At 37.8% G+C, this 23,186-nt stretch overlaps 1 protein-coding gene and 1 non-coding gene across 16 annotated transcripts in view; one reads left to right on the plus strand and one right to left on the minus strand.

The window, feature by feature from the left end:
* Positions 1–767: 767 nt before the first annotated feature.
* CDK12 (cyclin dependent kinase 12) overlaps positions 768–23,186 on the plus strand; it is a 77,681-nt gene continuing 55,262 nt past the window's right edge. For 13 of the 15 annotated variants that reach the window (XR_013551987.2, XR_013551988.2, XR_013551986.2 and 10 more), the window contains exons 1-6: positions 769–2,412; positions 7,116–8,003; positions 16,584–16,760; positions 18,265–18,404; positions 18,909–19,079; positions 22,923–23,112. Coding sequence is in view for 10 of the 15 variants with exons in the window: in XM_078437186.2 (XP_078293312.2) it covers positions 1,364–2,412; positions 7,116–8,003; positions 16,584–16,760; positions 18,265–18,404; positions 18,909–19,079; positions 22,923–23,112 (2,615 nt within the window). In the remaining 5 variants the exon portion in view is untranslated. Of the gene's footprint in view, positions 2,413–7,115; positions 8,004–16,583; positions 16,761–18,264; positions 18,405–18,908; positions 19,080–22,922; positions 23,113–23,186 lie in introns of all 15 variants that reach the window. The other 2 variants (XM_060646202.3, XM_081791266.1) reach the window with 2 other exon arrangements.
* On the minus strand, positions 11,157–11,263 carry LOC132688715 (U6 spliceosomal RNA). Its single transcript, XR_009614684.1, has one exon. It is a non-coding gene; the product is annotated as a U6 spliceosomal RNA (small nuclear RNA).

A 23,186-nucleotide genomic window follows, 5' to 3' on the forward strand; every position in this document is an offset into this window, starting at 1 on the left:
TTTTTTTTTTTTTTCCTCACGCATGAATACCATGTTTTACTTGTTCATAATTATAATCTTCCGTGTGAAGAGAACAGGCTAAATGATTCCAGAAAAGCCACAGATGATCCCAAGAGGTGATGAATTTTCAGGTTGAGATTTTAAACAGAGTGGAAAGAGGAAGTGGCACACTATATAAGAGCTGTGCTTTAGTGTTAGACTTGAATTTGAATCTCATCTTTGGCACTTGCTGGACTAGCTTTGTTACCTTGAGTAAGCTATTTAACTTCGGTGACTATTAGTTTCCTTACCTGTAGAATGGGGATGAGGGTATCGTGTTTTGCGAGGTAGTAGAAGACACAGGGACAATGCGCCTAGTATACGTACATAAGTGGAGAGAATTGTTAATGCTTAGGAACTTGGGTTGAAATGTCCCCACAACCGCCCTTTGTCCAGTTGATAATATTTTCATCCTGGTAGTTAAAAGAGTTGTTATAAACTGTGCAAAATGAGTCTTGCGCCGGGGCCTGGGAGTTAGTTCTTCGAGAGTTACCAATAAAGCTTTGAATTTAAAAAAAAAAGAAAAAAAATCCCCCAACGCCGTTTCAATAAAGCTTTGCTCAAATGGAGGGCGGGGAGTTTATCGCGAGACTCTGCCGGAACGCGTTTCCTGTTCGGGACGCTCTCTCGCGTTATGTGAGCAAGAAGCGCTGAGAGGTGAAAGGGAAGCACGAAATACCGCGAGAACCCACAGGATTCTCGCGGTATTTCCTCGGTTTGCCCCCTCCCCCCCCTTCCCCAAGTGCCGTTTCGGTTTAACCTAGTGTGTGACTGAGTCTGTGTGAGGGAGCGAATGAGTGTGTGAGGTATTGAGGTGAGGCGGAGGCAAGAAAAGGGTCTCCCTCAGGAGCGAGGGACAAAGGGGGCGTGAGGCACCTAGGCCGCGGGACCCCAGCGACAGGAAGCCGCCCCGAGACGGGCTACCGGGTAGGGGAAGGGCCCGCGCAGTCTTCACAGGGCCCCAGAGCCGGAGTCGGCCCCACAGTCCCCGGGCCGTCGGCTTCCTACTTCCTCGACCTCCCCGGCGTCCGGGCCTGAGGACTGGCTCGGCGAGGGGAGGACGGGAAACAGACTTGGGCAGCTACCCGTTGTCTCGCAACTCCACTGCTGAGGAACTCTCATTTCTTTCCTGGCTCCTTCACCCCCCACCTCATGTAGGAGGGTGCTGAGGAGTCGGGAGGGAGGAGGAGCCTGGGCTACAGTCCCTTCCCTCCCCACCCCCTTCTAGGGGCGCTTTGGTAGGCGTGGGGTTGGGGGGTGGGTGGGGGTTACTTTTCGGAGTGCTGGGGAACTTTTTCCCCGTTTTGAGGGTAGGGTAAAGGGAATGCCCAATCCAGAGAGACATGGGGGCAAGAAGGACGGGAGTGGAGGAGCTTCTGGAACTTTGCAGCCGTCATCGGGAGGTGGCAGCTCCAACAGCAGAGAGCGTCACCGCTTGGTGTCGAAGCACAAGCGGCATAAATCCAAGCACTCCAAAGACATGGGGTTGGTGACCCCCGAAGCAGCACCTTTAGGTACAATTATCAAACCTTTGGTGGAGTATGATGACATCAGTTCTGATTCAGATACCTTCTCTGACGATATGGCCTTCAAACTAGACAGGAGGGAGAATGATGAACGTCGTGGAACTGATCGGAGTGACCGCCTGCACAAACATCGTCACCACCAGCACAGACGTTCTCGGGACTTACTAAAAACTAAACAGACAGAAAAAGAAAAAAACCAGGAAGTCTCCAGCAAATCGGGATCTATGAAGGACCGGATATCAGGAAGTTCAAAGCGTTCAAATGAGGAGAATGAGGACTATGGGAAGGCACAGATATCCAAAAGCAGCAGCAACAAGGAATCCAGGTCATCCAAACTACATAAGGAGAAGACCCGGAAAGAACGTGAGTTGAAGTCTGGGCACAAAGACCGGAGTAAAAGTCATCGGAAAAGGGAAACACCCAAAAGCTACAAGACGGTGGACAGCCCCAAACGGAGATCCAGGAGTCCCCATAGGAAATGGTCTGACAGCCCCAAGCAAGATGATAGCCCCTCAGGAGCTTCTTATGGCCAAGATTATGACCTTAGTCCTCCAAGATCTCACACCTCTAGCAATTACGACTCCTACAAGAAGAGTCCTGGAAGTACCTCAAGAAGGCAGTCAATTAGTCCTCCCTACAAGGAGCCCTCGGCCTACCAGTCCAGCACCCGATCACCCAGTCCTTACAGTAGACGACAAAGGTCTGTGAGTCCCTATGGCCGGAGACGTTCTTCCAGCTATGAAAGGAGTGGCTCTTACAGTGGGAGATCACCCAGTCCCTATGGTCGAAGACGGTCCAGCAGCCCTTTCATGAGCAAACGGTCTCTGAGTCGGAGTCCACTCCCCAGGTGAGCTATTTCTCCAACAGCCTTTTCTTACTTAGGGTGGGTTATGAGGAACTGGCAATTAGTCATGTTAACATTTTGTTGAAACCCCTGGTCTTCCTCATTGACTTTGCTATTGGCTAGTGAATTCAAGTAGGTGAATCTGGTTTTCCCTCAACCCAGAATTCAAGAAGTGGAGAGCTCACATGCCTAAAACTTCTAAAGGTAGGTACTCCCTGTGGCGAGATACTCAGTTGGAAGCTCCTGTGAGAAAAAAATCATAAATCTGTGCTTATTGAGTGCACAGAGTTGATAACTGAGCTTATCCCAGAGCTGATGTAGCGATTTCTGTTGCTTTGTCTTAAATACTTTAAAATCACCTTGGTGTTAGTGCTTTAGACCTCACTGGACCTGATTGGAGATCTAAGAAATTATAAATTTTCATTTGTATTATCTTGAGGTATTTGCCCAAGTCATCTATCACTTGTTTGTGGGCTGTCCCCTGGGTCTCCAAAGCTGTAAGTTTATTTCCTAATTGATGATGTTTTGATAATTCCTGTCTTTTAACTGATGTTTCTAGTGGAAATTAAGCTGTTTAGTCCTTTTTCCTTTTGTTGGTATATAGCCTAGCAGAAATTGGTTCCAAGGATGATTTGATTATCAGCATCACCATTGACCTACCCTGTGACCACTGGCAGTTTTCAAAATCTTTATCTAAACAAGTGGTATTAGTGCCTTCATCATGATAGGTTAGCAAGAAAGGCATGTTGGTTTGAAATTTAATTGTTGAAATGAATTACTATTGAAAACTGTGTTCTTATTCCTAGATGATAAGATGTGTCTCCCTTTTGTGGACTCACTTTTGTCCACAAAAGAACATGGGCTATGAAGTTATATTTGAGTGGTATCCTAATTTTGCTTTGTGAACTTTGGCAAATAATTTAGTTTCTCCCTGCCCGTGTTTCTTTATGTGTAAAGTGGGAATAATAACTATCTTATTTCTAGAGTAATTGTGAGGATTAAATTAGCTAGTAAATGTGAACTGCATAGCTCAGTGCTTGGTACCTGGAGCAAGTCAGTAAATTCTATGAGTGAGGAAATATTGTTGAATGCTAGTGGAGAAATTATGCTAATTTTTAAAAATCCGTGCGTGTCTTTTATATGTCAATATGAGTAATTTTTACTGACTTAAAGTTACAATTATTCATAAACTAGTTTGAATTGATCAAGCGGCAGAATTCAGGCTGTCAGGGTCTGAAGTTCCTTAGTCCCCCTCCCCGTCATTTTATCACAATTTTTCAAACACAGAAAAGTTGAAAGAATTACAGTAAGGACCCATATATGTACTGTCTAGATTCTACAATTGATATATGCTATATGTTTTATTGTAATTATCCATTTTTCCATCAATCCATTTTTTGTTTTGATTCATCTCAAAGTTGCAGACATCAGTATACTTCACTATAAGCATTTTAGTGTGTTGTAGATAGCATTAGAGTTCACTTTTTTTTTGAAGGGGTGAGAGTAAAATTTATGTACAGTGAAATGCATAAGTCTTAAATATACCGTTTATAAAGTTGCTTAGTTCTTTAAGGAAACCTAAGAAATATTCTCAGAATACTTGTTTTCTTGAGGGCGTAGTTTCATTAAGACTGTTTTGAGAATTTCTATTGTCGTGAGTTTTGTTAATATGGAAGTGCACTTAAGCCTAAAACACTAAAACAAGTTTCAGAAAGAGCTTGCTTTGCAATGATTCCTTTTGGATTCATATCTCAAGTTCTCTCTTCCTCTACTCAGTTAATTGAAACTAGTGTAGTAATGGTAAAAAATAAATCAGGAAAGAATTAGACACACAATATGATAGCATAGGACAGAAGTATAAACATTACATAATTTTAGAGACACATGTATATTGTTAGTTGGGTTATAGAGAACATTATATGTTTGTGTGCACTGCATATTTTTCCCACACTTGATGCAATTCCAGAGAGCAAATAAAATACAAAAATTTCTTAGAGTCAGAGTAGAACATACAGTTCCCTTCTGTGATATTCTCTGTGTTTTTTTTCTTGGGAGACACAGTCAAAATTAAACAAGCAAAATCATTTTAAAAGACTGGAAGTGCTTTGCCAGAAATGCAAAGTCTTTGAATTCTCTAAATTAGTAGCGATTAATACTAGCAATTTCATTTTGGATGGGTAGAACCTAACTCAATTCAGGAGGAAAATACATTTGTTTGTGAGAACAGTTTTTATTGTTGCCTGCATTTACCTTTATTGCTTGTCTCCTCTCCCCACCCCATCCCCTGCTCTTTTTCTTTTTAAGTGTTTGTTTATTTTTGAGAGAGACATAAACAGTGTGAGTGGGGGAGGGTCAGAAAGAGAGGGAGACACAGAATCTGAAGCAGGCTCCAGGCTCTGAGCTGTCAGCACAGAGCCCGATGCTGGACTCAAACTCACAAACTGTGAGATCATGACCTGAGCTGAAGTCGCTGCCAAACAGACTGAGACACCCAGGCAGTGCGCCCCGTCCCCACTTTTTTTCTTGTAGAGTGGATCTCAACCTCAAATATAGCATTTGTATCACTAAAAATGCTGTAAGTATATGGCCATCAGAATGTTCTCTTAACAGTAGGCTTCTGTTCAGAAGTTGAAGGGTTTGTAGCAGAGTTCCTTAGGAAGATTTAGTAATGGTGAAAAGATCAAAGAAACAATAGTTTTTAGAGCATGGTCTCTGACATTAATTACTGTTTGGGCTTTTAGAAGTTTACCCTGGCATAACAGAGATGGTAGTTTTATTCCAGCTCTAATTCAGTCAGAGAAAAGCCTCTGGTTTCAGCCAGTTATTTACAAGAAAAGTATTAATTTTCTTAAGAGTAAGTGGATACTGAGAGAACCACTTTCAGTATTTTGTATCCTCATGTTTATATATATGCTGTTATTGCTGTTTTGAATACTTTGATTCCAGTAATGACTATTAGGAGCAAACTTCCAAAAAGCAGTGTAGGTATAAGAAAATCGTGGCTGATATCATGCAAGTTGTTTCCCCTACACATATATGCTATTTATTTCGAAACATTTGACTAATGTTAGTGTTATCAGCGGTCAAAGATACAGGGAGATATTGAAGATCTGGAATGGGTACAGTTTATCTTAGACTACTGGGCAAATTATATTTTGTCCAATAACATTTTTAGTGCTTTTTTTCACCTCACATTGAGGCCTGAGCACATTAGGCTTTATTAAAAGGCAAAACGAATTAATGAGGGTTGAGTTTCAATTTAGAATAATCTGCCTCATAGATTCCCAGATTCTTAATAATGAAGAAAATAAGTTGAACATGCAACAGTACTTTGCTTTTTGAGTTCCTACAAAGTTGATTGGAAATCATCTTATATATGAAAGTACCAAAAGTCATCATAGTTCTGAGAACTTCTAATTATTTGGTAAGACAATTTTTTCAACTTATCTATTTTGTAAATCCTAACAACTCTTGTATCTTAGGGTTCGTTTAGTATAGGTACAGCTTAATTATCAACTGGGGAACAAAATCTTTTTCTGGGATCTGTCAATTAACTAGCTCTCTAGTTGAAACAATTAGCTTTTGGTGAAGCATGCTAGTTACTTCTGACATCCTGATTGGTATAACCCACCTTTAGTATAAAGTATAACTTTTTTGGGAGGGCACCTGGATGGCTCAGTGGGTTCAGCATCTGACTTCAGCTCAGGTCATGATCTCCTGGTTCATGAGTTCCAGCCCCACATCCGGCTTGCAGCTATCATCGCAGAGCCCTCTTGGGATCATCTCTCCCCCTGTCTCTGCCCCTCCCCTGCTTGCACTCTCTCAAAACAAAATAAAAAATGTATAATTGTTTTAAATCATGTTTTTGCTTTATCAGAGATTTAAACCCAAATTCTAAAAATAATCATTGTGATTATGGGTGTTTTCCAGCATGGAGAAAAAAATATTCATTCGTCTTTCTTCAGTTGGATAAGTAATAGATAATTTTAATGTTATGTGATTGAAATATGTTGTCATGCAGGTTTTAGTTCCTTGTAATCTATTTTTTAAATAAAGTTTATATTTTAGACAAATTTTAGATTTACAAAAAATATTGTGAATACAGTATAAAGAATTTTTTTTTAAGTTTATTTATTTATTTTGAGAGCGTGTGTGGGAGGGGTAGAAAGAGAGGGAGAATCCCAAGCAGGCTCCACACTGTCAGTTAGTGCAGAGCCCAGTGTGGGGCTCAAACCCATAAACCATGAGATCATGACCTGAAATAAAATCAAGAGTCGGCTGCCTAATTGACTGAGCCACCCAGGGGCCCCAGTACCAAGAATTCTTATATGTCCTTGCACCCAGTTTCCCTTATTATTAACATTTTACATTAGTATTTTACATTTGTTACAGTTAATGAACCCATTAATAAACCAATATTGGTATATTATTATTTGATGGTACCTAATTTATTTTTAAGATTGATAAATTACTCAAGTGGGTTCTTTACAGTGCTCCATAGTTGTTTTTTGTTTGTTTGTTTGTTTGTTTTTTAGTGAGCAGTATTAGAGTATAAGATTAGAAAGTAAAAATAGTATGAAAGCTCTCTTTACAAAGAAGGGGGCATTTGAAAGTGGATGTCCCTACATTGCTCCATAGTTTAACGGATGTATTTCCTCCATATTGTTGTAGGCTGTCCATCTTAAATTGCCTTTTTCTTTTTCCAGTAGGAAATCCATGAAGTCTAGAAGTAGAAGTCCCGCATATTCAAGACACTCATCTTCTCATAGTAAAAAGAAGAGATCGGGGTCACGTAGTCGACATTCCAGCATCTCACCTGTCAGGCTTCCATTGAACTCCAGCTTGGGAGCTGAACTCAGTAGGAAAAAGAAGGAAAGAGCAGCAGCTGCTGCTGCAGCAAAAATGGATGGAAAGGAGTCCAAGGGTTCACCTGTGTTTTTGCCTAGAAAAGAGAACAGTTTAGTAGAGGCTAAGGATTCAGTCTTGGAGTCTAAAAAGTTACCCAGAGGTGTAAAATTGGAAAAATCTGCCCCAGATACTGAACTGGTGAATGTACCACATCTCAATACAGAAGTCAAAAATTCTTTAGATACAGGGAAAGTAAAGTTGGATGAGAACTCTGAGAAGCATCCTATTCTTAAAGATTTGAAAGCACAGGGATCAAGAGACTCTAAACCCGTAGCATTGAAAGAGGAGATTGTTACTCCAAAAGAGACAGAGGTATCAGAAAAGGAGACCCATCCGCCTCTCCCCACAGTTACTTCTCCTCCACCTCCTTTACCAACTACTACCCCTCCACCTCAAACACCCCCTTTGCCACCTTTGCCTCCACTACCAGCTATTCCACAGCAACCACCTCTGCCTCCTCCCCAACCAGCATTTAGTCAGGTTCTTGCTTCTAGTACTTCAACTCTGCCCCCTTCTACTCACCCAAGGACATCTACTCTGTCCTCTCAGGCAAATTCTCAGCCCCCTGTACAGGTTTCTGTGAAGACTCAAGTCTCTGTAACAGCTGCTATTCCACACTTAAAAACTTCAACGTTGCCTCCTCTGCCCCTCCCACCCTTATTACCTGGAGACGATGACATGGATAGGTAAGTCCCATAGTTAACTGGGAAAATTTTACCTTCTCAATCTAAGTGTAATGCATTCTCTCTTCTCAAACTGTCAAAACTGCTCTATTACATGGCTGTTTAGAATGCTTTTTATGTGTAGGAAATGCCTTTGATGTTGGTTTTCAGTGGAAAAGTTCGTATTTATAACATTATTAGTTAGGAGGAGAAAATTACAATTTGAGGCCCTAGTAACCCTTTTTATTTATAAGTTTATTTGATAAGGGTTATTTTTGGTTCAGATTTTTGAAAATCAGCGTTTTTCTCCCTATTTTTTTTTAATGTTTATTTATTTTTGAGAGAGAGACAGAGTGGGAGGAGGGGAGGGGCAGAGAGAGAGGGAGACACAGAATCCAAAGCAGGCTCCAGGCCCTGAGCTGTCAGCACAGAGCCTGACTCAGGGCTCGAACTCATGAACCGTGAGATAATGACTTGAGCTGAAATTGGCCACTTAACTGACTGAGCCACCCAGGCACCCCTCCATAAATTTTTATGTTGAAAAAATTTTTCTTTTTCTTTTAGATTTAAAAAAATATTTTTTAAGTAATCTCTAAACCCAGTGTGGGGCTTGAGCTCACAACCCTTAGATCAAGAGTTGCATGCTCCACCAACTGAGCCAGCCAGGTGACCCTATGTTGAAAATTCTAATAGTTATAGAAAAATTGAAAGAATAACACAATGAACTCTTGTATACTCTTCACTAGGATTCACCAGTTATTAACTTTCTGCCACATTTGCTTTAGATAGCATGACACTTTACTTCTGAATACTTTAGTATATCTCTCCTGACACTAGAAACATTTTCCTAAAGAATCACAATACCTTTATCACCCTAAAAAAACTTCTCACTGATTTACTAATACAATACCAATAATATATTAAATATCCTTAATGATCCCCCAAAATGTCTTTTATAGCTGGAGCTTTTCCTCCTAATCCAGAAGAAAAATAAACTAGGTTTATCTTGAAAAGCACTGCTTTAAAAAAAAAAAAAAAAAAAATATATATATATATATACACACACACACACACACACACACACACATACATACATACATATATACATGCATACATACATATATACGCGTATATGTATGTGTATGTATATAGGGGCACCTGGGTGGTTCCGTCAGTTAGGTATCCGACTTTGACTCAGGTCATGATCTCATGGATCATGAGTTTGAGCTCTGTGCTGGGCTCTGTGCTGGCAGCTTGGAGTCTGGACCCTGCTTTGGATTGTGTCTCCCTCTCTCTCTGCCCCTCCCTTGCTCATGCTCTGTCTCTCTCTTTTTCTCTCAAAAAAATAAATAAAACATTTAAAAAATTAAAAAAAAATTATCTTAGAAGCAAAAAACAATACATAGAATTTTTAACTAATTAGAATATAAACTCACAATGGGATGATGGGAAGAGCTCCAATTTTTTTTAGCTTGTTTTTAAGTTTATTGTATTTATTTTTTTGAGGGGGTAAAGAGCAGAGAGAGAGAGAGAGGGAGGGAATCCCAAACAGACTCCACACTGTCAGTGCAGAGCCCCATGTGGGGCTCGATCCCATGAACTGTGATAGCATGACATGAACCGAAATGAAGAGTCAGATGCTCAACCAACTGGCCACTCGGCACCCTGGAAGAGCTCTAATTTTAATGAATTCTCTGAATATTGAGAAGTGAAATGATTATGAAACATGAATCTGATTTTATGGAAAGCATTAGGAAATATATTTATTCTTTATCTTGGCAAGACTAGCTAGGCAAGTACCACCAAACACATATGATTAGCAGTGACATATGCCATGGCAGTCTGTTACTGGTTTTTTCAAAGGAGATCCTACCCTCTTGTTCTCTAGGATATGAGTTTCATTTATTGCAACAAACTTCATTGTAAGCATAAAAGTAAGTGCTACTGGTCTTGCATCCCAGACTAATTCCCAAGCCTTCATTATTTTCCAAGTGACATTAATAATTTAAATGATGATATATTTCAGCCCTTTACATCTATATTTTTTCAGACTATGCTCTGTGTCTTATAAGATGGTACAAATGCAATTAAAAAATTTAAAAGAATAGTTCTATTACTATTCATAGTGGTAAATCTGATTTTAAAGAGAAATTCTACATGGTCTTTCTAATATTAATAATTATGAATTCTCTGTATCCTGAGAACAAAGGAGAAGACTAAAACCTGAAATGTTGTAAAGGAAGTCTGTTTAGGTACATAATATACTTCTTGTAGATACAAACTATGTGTTTTTATGGTTTTTGTTGGAAAAGGTGATAGTTGAGCATTCTCCGATGGGACTTTAGGCCATGATCTACCTACAAGAACCGTGTTTAGATATTAGTTTACATTGTGGCTAGAACAGAATTGGTGTGGCTGAGAATCTTCATTTTGAAATGTTTATTTGGCTAACCAAGTGATTATTGAACTCCCCTGCCATGTATCAGTGTAGAGTGCAGATTACCGTAGGTGGAGTAATTTTTATAGGAGACACATAAGGATTTCTATCTTTCAGATTGGGGATGAAAGGTAAAGTAAGACCATCCAGAGCTTGTTGGAGTATGTGTAGTTATCTTTAAGAATGTGTTTCTGGGGTGCTTGGGTGGCTCAGTCATTTAAGCGTCTGACTTTGGCTCAGGTCATGATCTCACGGTTGGTGGGTTCAGGCCCCTGTGGGGCTCCGCGCTAACAGTGTGGAGACTGCTTGGGATTCTCTCCACCCCCCCCTCCCCCCCCCCCCCTGCCCTTCCCTGACTTGCGCTTTCTCTCTCAAAATAAATAAAATAAATTAAAAAAGAAAAAAGAATGTGTTTGAGAATGAAGTGAGCAAAACTATTTTTTGTTATTAATTCTGATTCTGAAAGTATAACTATTTTCTCTCATAGTCCAATGTAATTAACTTTTTAATAGTATGATATTTATGTAAAAACCCATATACAATAAAAACAAAACATCTATTTTTATGGATATATGTATTCATATGAATATATCCATATATACCCATATAAATTCATACCAAAAAAATCCAGAAAGAAACATACTAAGCTGATAAGAATGGTTACCTCTGTGGATGGGACTTAGGATGAAGGCCAAAGGTAAAGGAGCATTTGTACCTTATCTACAAATTTTTAATATTTTAAAAATTGGGAATGCTTCATAAATTTGCTTATCATACTTGCGCAGGAGCCATGCTCATTTTCTCTGTATTATTCCAGCTTTAGTATATGTACTGCCAAAGTGAGCACCAATGTAATTATTTTTAAATGTATGATTATTATTAGTTTTCCACATAAATGTAAATCAATTATTGAAGGTAGAAAAACAGAAATGAAGATATCTTCCACTATTGATTTTATTTTTTCACTATGTATTATTTTTAACTTATTTTAATTAATTATTTTATTTATTTTTAATGTTTATTTATTTTTGAGACAGAGAGAGACAGAGCATGAATAGGGGAGGGTCAGAGAGAGAGAGGGAGACAGAATCCGAAACAGGTTCCAGGCTCTGAGCTGTCAGCACAGAGCCTGACACAGGGCTCGAACTCATGGACTGCAAGATCATGACCTGAGCCCAACTGACTGAGCCACCCAGGCGCCCCTAATTTATTTTTTTAATTTACATTCAAGTTAGCATATAGTGCAACAATGATTTTAGGACTAGATTCCTTAATGCCCCTTAACCCATTTAGCTCTCCCCCCCCCACCCCAGCCCCTCCAGTAACCCTCTGTTTGTTCTCCATATTTAAGAGTCTTTTATGTTTTGTCCCCTTCCCTGTTTTTATATTATTTTTGCTTCCCTTCCTTTGTGTTCATCTGTTTTGTGTTTTAAAATCTTCATATGAGTGAAGTCATGTGATATTTGTCTTTCTCTGACTAATTTCACTTAGCATAATACCCTCTAGTTCCATCCACGTAGTTGCACATGGCAAGATTTCATTCTTTATGATTGACAAGTAATATTCCGTTTGTGTGTGTGTGTGTGTGTGTGTATATACACACACTACATCTTTATCCATTCATCCATCAATGGACATTTGGGCTCTTTCCATACTTTGGCTATTGTTGATAGTACTGCTATAAACATTGGGGTGCATGTGTCCTTTCGAAACAGCATACCTGTATCCCTTGGATAAATACCTAGTAGTGCAATTGCTGGGTTGTAGGGTAGTTCTATTTTTAATTTTTTGAGGAACCTCCATACTCTTTTCCAGAGTGGCTACACCAGTTTGCATTCCCATGTATTAATTTTAGAGTCAAGGTGGTTTTTGTCTTTAAATTGGTTTTTTGTTTTTGGTACTTCTTTATCTAGCATAACAGCTGCACCAACCTTCATATGAAAAATAATTTTTATGTAAGAAAACTTTTCAGGAAGAAATCTGAAAGTTGCATACAGAATTTATGAATTCATTTATTTTCTTCTTGATCTTCTCACGTGAGATTGCAGCAGCTTAATTGTTGAGAATGTGATTTATACATCTTTCCATTACCTACAGTGCTTTAAACATAGGATACAAATTGTATTCAGTTAATACTGCTTATTATTCATTCAAAATAAGTACAACTACTGAAGGAGCCAGCGTCAGGGCTTATGTGAAATGACACTGGGGATGTAGTTAATTCATTTGGCAAATGGATGATGTAAAGCTTATGTCAGAGGATTTGTCTTCTTTTAAAGTTCCTTTGGGAATAGAATGAAACTTTTCTTTCAAACATATATTGGGCCAGGAGTATATTAACCTAGGTATCAAATGCAGGAGTGAATTTAACTAATGGTATTGAAAAAGCCTTTCTAAATGGTCTGTAATTCTTTGTTTCAAGAAGTGAAGGCTACTAAACACCCATTCTTGATGATATAGTACATTCTTCATGAACATAGCTATTCATAGTGATCATCCTGCTCTTAAGGAGATCATTTGTGTAATCTTTTTTTTTTTTTTTTTTAATTTCAGTTAACTGGGGCACGTGGCTGGCTCAGTCAGTAGAGCATGTGATTCTCAATCTCATGGTTGTGAGTTCAAGCCTCACATTGGGCATAGAGCTTACTAAAAAAAAAAAATAAAATCAAATCTTCATTTTTGATAAAATTTTTTGCTGGCCCTGGTTCATTTGGAGTTTATCAGACTTTAGTAGAGTCTACATAATTCTTAAAGGTTTTACCTTTAAACTGTTAAGCTCTTAGAGAAAAGAAGGGATCTTTGTGAGCATTCAAATTTGATTCAGAATTTTGCTAATGGAATGCTTGGTTCTCATTTTTAATGTATTCAATTCAAATTTTTTGGTAGAAGTTTATAAAAGTAAATCACTTTCTAAACAACCCACTTTAAGGGGCAAGGGATAAATGATCATATTTATTTAAAGTCGTTTATGCTATTAAGTTGTAGAAAATATCAAGAAATTATTCTTTTTAAATCATTGATATGCAAATTCATACTCTTTATTAACAATAAAGACTTCTTATTGGTGGTATTGATATTGTACTACAGATTAAATCCCATCATCATAAATTCTAAGAGACTATACAGACTTTAAAATTTGGACCTTGGCAACTTTTTTTTTAATGTTTATTTTTGAGAAGAGTGTGGAGGAGGGGCATATAAAAGGGAAAGAGAATCTGAAGCGGGCTCTGCACAGATGTGGGTTTTGAACTCACGAACTGTGAAATCATAACCTGAGCCGCCCAGGTGCCCCTGGAACTTGGCAACTTTTTAAAAATGTTTTTATTTATTTTGAGAGGGAGAGAGAGAATCTGCACCTTTATTTAGCCCAGAGCCCGATGCAGCACTCGATCTCACAAACTGTGAGATCCTGACCTGTGAAGTCCAAAATCAAGAGTCTGACGCTTAAGAGCCACCCAGGCTCCATGGCAATGTTTTTTGAAAGAAAATATTATATGTGAGCATTTATGCAACTACTCACCATATGTGAACCCGACTACAGGCATAATTGGGGAACCAGGAAATACTGATATTGATTGATAAGATAGGCCAGCTTCCTGGTACTGAATCTTCACAGTAAGGACTCAAATGTTAAATATCTGCTCTCCAGTGTTAGACCCTCTGTACGGTATGTCCTCTGCACTGTACACAGCTACGTTTTACTGAGTACCCTATGCTGAACGCTAAAGGCCATAATCTTAAGCACTGCAATTTGTTTTTAATGTTTATTTATTTTGAGAGAGTGGGGGGGAGGGGCAGAAAGAGAGGGAGACAGAGGATCTGAAGCAGGCTCTGCACTGAAAGCAGAGAGCCTGATGTGGGGCTCGAACTCACGAACTGGGAGATCATGACCTAAGCTGAAGTCAGACTTTAACCGACTGAGCCACCCAGGTTCCCCTTAAATACTACAATTTTATAGGTCATCATTATTCCCAGATTTTTGGTATATTGAAATTTTTTTGAAATAGGATTTGACCTGCATTCAACTCGTGTGCCCTGAACTGGTAGTACATATTGAACACTCATACTTGATGAAATAAACATACTAAACATGTAATTTTTCAGAAGCAATGCACATTTTCACTGTAGTAAACTGAATGTGAACCTGTAAAGTAAACCTTGGAGAAAACAAGACCTAAATATAAAGACTGAGGGGCATCTGGGTAGCTCAGTCGGTTAAGTGTCCGACTCTTGCTTTCGGCTCAGGTCATGATCTCACAGTTCGTGGGTTCGAGCCCCACATCGGGCTCCACACCGTCAGTACAGAATCCCTGCTTGGGATTCTCTCTCTTTCGCTATCTGCTCCTCCTCTATTCACATTCCTCTCTCTCCCAAAATAAAGAAATAAAACTTTAAAAAAAAAATACTTAAAAAAATAGACTGAACTTACATGAAGTGATGGTGAGAAAATTGAGGTCCTTCAGTTCTAGTGGAGCAAAACCAAGAAGTAATCTATTTCTGGATCATGAAGAATTAAAATTTATAAAGAGTATTCTGACATTAGTAGTTGGAAAATTAGGAATTTTCATTCTCTGAATACCTTAAAAATTGGGGAAAATTTTAAATATCTATATTGTATCCTTCCTGAAGAGTTTTCCCAGGGTAGTAAAATCTTAGTGCAAATTATAATAATGTGTTTGTCTCTATCAGTAATTTAACAGAAAGTTTCAGATGATGGTTTTGCATGGGTAGTCCATTGACTACCCTAGTTCTAGTTGATATACACGAACTAATCTTGACTCTATTTTGCCTGATTTACAAGAGATTGAAGTGATGAAAACTGGTAGGAAGTTGTACTTTTGAGATTGTGTTTCACGTGCAATACAAGGGATAAATCTGTTCTTTATAGTTCTATGGAAGTATTCATGAAATAATACATTTTTTAATGATTTTTTAAAATGTTTACTTATTTTTGAGAGGGAGAGAGAGAGAGAGAGAGAGAGAGAGAGAGAGAGAGACAAGAGTGCGAGCAGGGGAGGGACAGAAAGTGAGGGAGACACAGAATCCAAAGCAGGCTCCAGGCTCTGAGCTGTCAGCCCAGAGACCAATGCGGGGCTCAAACTCATGAACCGCCGCGAGGTGGTGACCTGAGCTGAAGTCAGATGCTTAACTGACTGAGCCACCCAGGTACCCCAATACATTTTTTTATAACTACTTGTCAGAAAAGTAGAGGAGGCTCCTACTGTGGTTAGGATTCTCAGCTTGTTTTCAACCTTCTGATACTGTGATGGAAGAGAAAAGGCTTACTATCTAGCATGGTTTTATTTGTAGGCATGAATTAATATGTTGTATTTTTCCTAAGGACATGAATAACACAAAATATTTTCTTTACTCATAAATAGAGATAGTTAAAAAATTGGATCTGAACACTGACTTTTCTAATCTATTCCAGAAAAGACATTCTTTTCTCCCCCGTCTCCCCACTGACTATTTTGTTGATTATCATGTAAAGTCTGCTACTAACTGCTTTCATGATTCTGAAGTAGTTTCTTGGACTCTTTCTCCTTAGATTTTTAGTTTGAGAATTATTTATCCATTTTGGCTAGCCAGGTAGGGTTGCCTTTTGCTTCCAAGTCAATAGAATAGGTGAGTATATTCACTAATTTTGATGTCCAACTTAACTATAATTCTTACTGAACATTCTAAAATACTATTTCCTTTTCCAAGTTCTGCCCACATATTTAATAACATGGTAATGTTGCATTGTTGGGCTTTTCATTCCTTTTTAAAATCTTTGCTGGTTAAAATATATGGAGTAGATTTGGGGACTCCAGAAATTGTAATGGTACTTTGGGAATTTAAGGTGCCTGCTTCTTGCTTTTTATTTCATTTCAGTAAAAATCCAAATAGAATCTTAGGAAGGACATTAAAGCCTTGTTAAAGGACCTACAAGTGATATCCCCAATTTTTAATTGTTTCTTTTATATACTGTGGATATCTTTTTCTGAAATCCAAAAATCTTTGACTGTGATAAACTGCATATCCTTATGTTATATTACAGGGTTTTATCCCTTAAAAGTAAAATCTTTATAATGTTTTAATAGCCAGACTTTAAAAGCTTTGAAAAGTTTTATTTGCTTATTTTTTAAGGAGTTATGGTCTTTTTCTTCTCTTCTTCTATTGTTCAGTCCAAAAGAGACTCCACCTTCAAAACCTGTAAAGAAAGAGAAGGAACAAAGGCCACGTCACTTACTCACGGACCTCCCTCTCCCTCCAGAGCTTCCTGGTGGGGATCCATCTCCTCCAGACTCGCCAGAACCAAAGGCAGTTACACCACCTCAGCAACCATATAAAAAGAGACCAAAGTGAGTTTTTGGAAGGACCTATTTTTTCCAGTCCTCTTGTGTGTATGTGTGTGTGTGTGAGAGAGAGTGTGTGTGATCCGGGGAGAGGGGCAGAGGGAGAGAGAATCTTAAGCAGGCTCCACAATCAGTGCAGAGCCCAATGCAGGGCTTGATCCCATGACCCTGGGATCATGACTTGAGTCAAAATTAAGAGTTGGACACTCAACCGACTGAGCCACCCAGGTGCCCCTTAAAGTTTTTATTTCAAGTAATCTCTGTACTCAACATGGGACTCATTCACAGCCACAAGATCAAGAGTTGCTTGTTCCACTGACTCAGCCGGCCAGGTGCCCCATGAGGGACCTATTCTTTTTTATTTTTTTTAATTTTTAAAATTTTTGAGACAGAGACAGAGCATGAGCAGGGGAGGGGCAGAGAGAGAGGGAGACACAGAATCCGAAGCAGGCTCCAGGCCCTGAGCTGTCAGCACAGAGCCCGACGTGGGTCTCAAACTCACAGACTGTAAGATCATGACCTGAGCTGAAGTCGGATACTTACCCGACTGAGCCACCCAGGCGCCTGAGGGACCTATTCTTAATTATAGCTTTTTTCCTTTGGGCCTAAATCTCACACTTTCTTCCACAGCCTACGTGGTGGGATTATAAAAGATTGGACCTGACATATACTTTTTATTTTATTTTAATGGATAAAAGCCTTTCTGGGATACTGTTCATCTGCACTGTAAGATACCGACTTGTGTTTTTAGAAAAACAATAATTTCCTGAATCCAAATGTACCATGAACATTGATCCCATTGTATCTTTTGAGTTTGATACTTAGAATATTAAAAAGAAAAGAAAAAAGTCCTTTTATTCAGGGTGTGTCAACCATGTACACATTCATGAAAACTTAATAGATGTGGGATGTTTTTTCCTAAACCACAGAAATTGCTGTGCCATAAATGTAGTGGAATCTGGATTTGATCTTCTGATTATTACCATTCCTGTCTCTTTTTTTTTTAATTTTTTTAAATTAAAAAAAAAAAAATGTCTTTAAGTAGGCTCCATGCCCACTGTGGAGCTTAAACTCAGGACCCTGGAATTGAGTCATGGGCCTACTGACTGGGCCAACCAGGCACCCCAGCATTCCTCTTTTAATAGTAAAAATGGTTATCGTTTATTGAGCATGTATTATTGCCAAAGTCTTCTATTTTAACAGTAAGTCTATGATGTAAGGTTTCTTTACCATTCAGTAGGTGAGGAAGCCAATACTGAAGAGAGGTTAGAAAGTAAGCACCAAATCTATTATTTGATATTATGCCTTCCTGAAGCAGAAAATCTGTCTTAGCCATTGTGAGAGACTATTACATATTTATTTCATATCTTTTTAATGGAGAAATTCATAAAAGATTCATGGGCCAGAAAAATTATCATAAAATAATTGTTTTCTTCTTTGAATAGGCTTAAGTGTTTATGATAACTTTCTGGTTTTGGGGGGGGGGTTTCTTTTGTTTTGCCTTGTTTAGAATTTGTTGTCCTCGTTATGGAGAAAGAAGACAAACAGAAAGTGACTGGGGAAAACGCTGTGTGGACAAGTTTGACATTATTGGGATTATTGGAGAGGGAACCTATGGCCAAGTATATAAAGCCAAGGACAAAGACACAGGTAAACATTACCACAAAAGTCTAGATGTCAGAAGTTTAAAAATTTAGCAATACTAATGTAGATTTAGTAGATTTGGCAAAACTAAATTTTGAGTTCTAATTGGTTTCCACAAGTTACTAAAAGACAAAAATTTCCAAAAGAATAATTATTACTGTTTAAAAACCTTCCTCTTCTGTTGCCTGTTGTAAATATTTTATAATAGGCTTGCTAGGAATTTAAGAGAGAGTAAAAGTAAAATTTATAGGTTGCTCTTTGTTTGGTAAGGGGTTAGTCCTTAAAAATAAAAAGAATATTGAATTAAGAAATTCAAGTCTTAAAAAAACAATCAAAGGCAAGAAAGGGAACATGGGGTTTTGTTTTGTTTTTTAAGATATAGAAGTATCTGGCATATAGCATTAAAAGTAAGCTAACTGTGTTTCAGAGCAACTCTGGGCATTTTTCGCCTGTTCATGATGGTGGCCAAAAATGCTGATAATGTAACAGTTTGAATTTGTTGTGTAACAGGAGAGCTGGTAGCCCTAAAGAAGGTGAGACTGGATAATGAAAAGGAGGGCTTCCCGATCACAGCCATTCGTGAGATCAAAATCCTTCGTCAGCTAATCCACCGAAGTGTTGTTAACATGAAGGAAATTGTTACAGATAAACAAGATGCACTGGATTTCAAGAAGGACAAAGGTATTAGCAAGGAACCATGTTTCTACAGAGTAGATTGGTACATCTTACTTTCCTTTCATAGCTTGTTTACCTGTTTGAATTTTTTCTAAAGTATTACTTTTCTTTTTTAAATTTTTTATTTATGTTTGTTTATTTTTGAGAGTGAGAGAGTCAGAGTGTGAGCAGAGTAGGGGCAGAGAGAGAGGGAGACACAGAATTTGAAGCAGGCTCCAGGCTCTGAGCTGTCAGCACAGAGCCCGATGTGGGGCTCAAACTCACCGACTGTGAGATCACGACCTAAGCCTAAGTCAGACACCCAACCGACTGAGCCACCCAGGCACCCCTTAAGTACTAAATTTTTTATAAAGTTCAACTTCTTTACTGAATCCATAACAGAATTAAGATACTAGTTTTAAAGTTTTTTTTCCCACAAATTATAATAATTAAACCTAGATTTACTAGTTATTTTTAAGAATCTCATTTTAAGTAATTTTAAGTAATCTCATTTTTACATTTTATAATGTAAAATACATTTTTATAATTTGTAAATTATTTATAAATTTATAATACATTCTTTATAATACATTCTTATTTTTACATAGTTTTGCACTTACACAGTTTAGAATTCAAACAGGTATTTCTGAAACAATCTTTAGGTCATATATTTTCCTGGATTTTCCTGGATTTGTGACTTTTTTCTGTTTGGGGGATAAAATTATTCATTTATACTTATGTTTGAAGTGGTCTATATATGTCATTTAACCTACTTTTATTGAAGCAAATCTGAAGATTTAGAGATGGGCAACTGAAGAAATGACATCTGTAAATATAGTCTGGAATGTTAAGAGAGAATGTGATTAAAGCACATAAAATTAGGAAGGTAATAGATGAAGTAAGCTGGGCTTATTTATAGAGCCTTAATGATATTAAAGATTAGCACTAGGGAAGTTAGCACTTCTCAAATTTGGTAGAAGCAGTTTTTGTTTGTGTGTTTTGTTTTTAATTTTATTAAGTGGTAGAAGTAGTTTTAAACCAAATGAAAGGAAATTTTGCTTATGTAATGTGTTATGTACTTTGATAAATTTATGGAAGTTAGACCTGAATAGATTAAGAATACTGGATATATTTCTGGATGTGTCTTAACTTTTTTGATTATAAAAATAATATAATGTACAGGTAATTTCTTTAAGGATAAACAAGGAAACATTAATTGGTTGCTTCTAGAGTGGAGCTTACTTTTCCCATGCCATTCTGTATTATTTAAATGGTTTACCATGTACTGTTTAAAATTTTTAATCATAAAATAATAAATAAGTGAATAAATGGTTGTAATGCATACCTTTTTTGAAGAAATTGAAAATATGGAAGTCTAAGAAAAAGAAAATGGCATTCTCTCCCACTCCATCCCAGTCTACCATCATCCATAGAAAACCATTATGGTATTAGCATTTTGGCATATTTCTTTCTAAGTACTTTGTATATATTATACTTGTTTTATCATAACTGAGATCAAAGTATATTTAGTATTTTATAACTTGTCATAAGCAATTTCTCATGTTATTAACATTTTAATGACTGCATTAGGATAAATCCAAATTTATTTGACCAGTTTCTTTTCAGCAGTTAGTTGCCAGTTTATTTTATTTTATTTTTAATTTAATTTAATTAATTTTTTTAGAATAAGCTCTATGCCCTTGGGGCACCTGGGGGGCTCAATCAGTTGAGTGTCTGACTTAGCTCGGGTCATGATCTCATGGCTTGTGAGTATAAGCCCCGCACTGGGCTCTCTGCTGTCAGCATGGAACCCACTTTGGATCACTTTGGATCCTTCTTCTCCCTCTCTCTTTGCCTCTCTGTCTCTTTCAAAAATGGATAAACATAAAAAAGAAAAGAAAAGTAAGCTCTGTGCCCTACATGAAGCTTGAACTTACGACTCGGAGATTGAGAGTCACGTGCTGTATTGACCGAGCCAGCCAGGCACCCCAATTAGTTACTAGTTTAAAAAAGTACTGTAGTACTGCATTGAGCATCTTTGTCCATAAATCTTTGCGTTTTGATTGATTGATTTTGTGAGAGAAAGCAAGCAGGGGTGGGGAGGAGAGAACGAGAAGAGAGAGAGAGAGAAAATAAATCTTAAGCAGCCTTCATGCTCAGCACAGAGCCCAACAAGGGGCTTCATCCCCCAACTTTGGGATCATGAGCTGAGCTGAAATCAAGAGCTGGACACTCAACCAACTGAGCCACCTAGGCACCCCTTGATTTATTTCTTAGTATAGTTTCTTAGAAGTAGAATTATCTGGTTGAAGCGATTTTTTTTTTTTTTTTTTTAAATCTCTACACCCAACGTGGGACTTGAACTCACAACCCTGAGAGTTGTGAACAAGAGTTGTGGACAAGAGTCACATGTTCTTCCAAATGAGCCAGGCAGATTTTTATATTTAATGTTAGATTACTTTTAAGATAGTAATAATTTATGTCCACCAGTGAGTGCCCATCCCACTTTATCCTCCCTCACATTGAGTGTATCTTTTTATTTTATTTTTTTAAGTTTATCTATTTTGAGAGAGAGCGTGTGCACATGCAAGCAAGGGAGGTGCAGGGAGAGGGAGAGAGAGAATCCCAAGCAGGCTGCACTAACAGCATTGAGCCTGACATGGGGCTAGAACCCATGAAGTGTGAGATCATGATCCAGGGCTGAAATAAAGAGTCAGATGCCCAACCAACTGAGCCACCCAGGCGTCCCTGAGTATATCTTTTTTAAAAATTGTCATTTTGGTAGGTGAAGTATCCTATCGTTATTTTGGATTGCATTCCTTCTATTACTTCTGAGTTCTTTTTCCATGTTTATCAGTTTTACTTATTTTCTCTTCTTTGAGTTGTCTTTTTGTGTGTTTTGTCTACTTTTGCAGTTTTAGTGTTTTACTTGTTAATTTGTATGAACTCTTAACTAAATCTAAGATATTCCTTTAATGCAGTTGTTCTTAACTTTTGGGGGGTATGGACCTCTTTAAACATCTTACGGATACACGCTTTAAAAAAATACATTTAAAATATTGCATACTGTTTCAGGGAGTTCAAAGAGTCCTTGATTTCTATGTACTAGATTAAGAATCCTTGCCTTTATGCTGTTAAGAGACAGAATTTTAGATTGGATACGTAATTGTCTAACTAGGTCTGGTATTTCTTATGTTACGATATTTGCCTCTGTCACACACCCTGCTAAAGTGGAGAAAGATAGCATGGATTTCAAATCTTTTACAGTTCTCTTAGCATGCTTCTTCTTTAATTTACTTTTAAATTTAGGGAGTTTAATTAGATGGCTCACTTTTCTTTCAATTCTTAAATACTATAAATTTCACTAATAATTTATACTACATACACTGTGCTGTCCCTGGCATATTATGAGTCCTATTAAATATAACTAAGGTAAAGACTTACACAGTAGCCATAGACAATGATGGCATTGTAGCAAATGGGCATGGTTGTGTGTTACAAATAAAGCTTTATTTACAGTGACAAACAGCAGACTGGATTTGACCCAAGGCCTGTAATTTGCCAACTGACTTAGATTGTAAAAGATTAATAATACAGCTTGATATCGGGGCAGTTGTCCTCCTTAAGAAGTAAATAGTCCAAAGAGCACTGGGTTAGGAGTCTGAAGAGTGATTCAGATAAGTAGTTCTGTTATTATTAGAAAGGGCAAGTTATTCAAGTACTCTGAGTTTCAGTTCCTTTATCTGTAAAATGAAGCAGTTGCTTCAAAGAACCTTATGGTCCACTCCAAAATAATAGTGAAATTTGAGGCATTGTCATTTCAGCATCCTTTTCCTCTTGTTTTTAATTTTTTCTTTCATTTTTGTGTAGGTGCCTTTTACCTTGTATTTGAGTATATGGACCATGACTTAATGGGACTGCTAGAATCTGGTTTGGTGCACTTTTCTGAGGACCATATCAAGTCATTCATGAAACAGCTAATGGAAGGATTGGATTACTGTCACAAAAAGAATTTCCTGCATCGGGATATTAAGTGTTCTAACATTTTGCTGAACAACAGGTAACATAGTAACCAAATGAGGCATTTTCTCCCTCTTTTCTGACCCATTTAGTTTCAGCTAGTTAATTGATGAT

The sequence above is a fragment of the Panthera onca genome, chromosome E1 (genome assembly GCF_046562875.1).
Source record: "Panthera onca isolate mPanOnc1 chromosome E1, mPanOnc1 haplotype 2, whole genome shotgun sequence".
In the NCBI taxonomy this organism is placed as follows: domain Eukaryota; kingdom Metazoa; phylum Chordata; class Mammalia; order Carnivora; family Felidae; genus Panthera; species Panthera onca.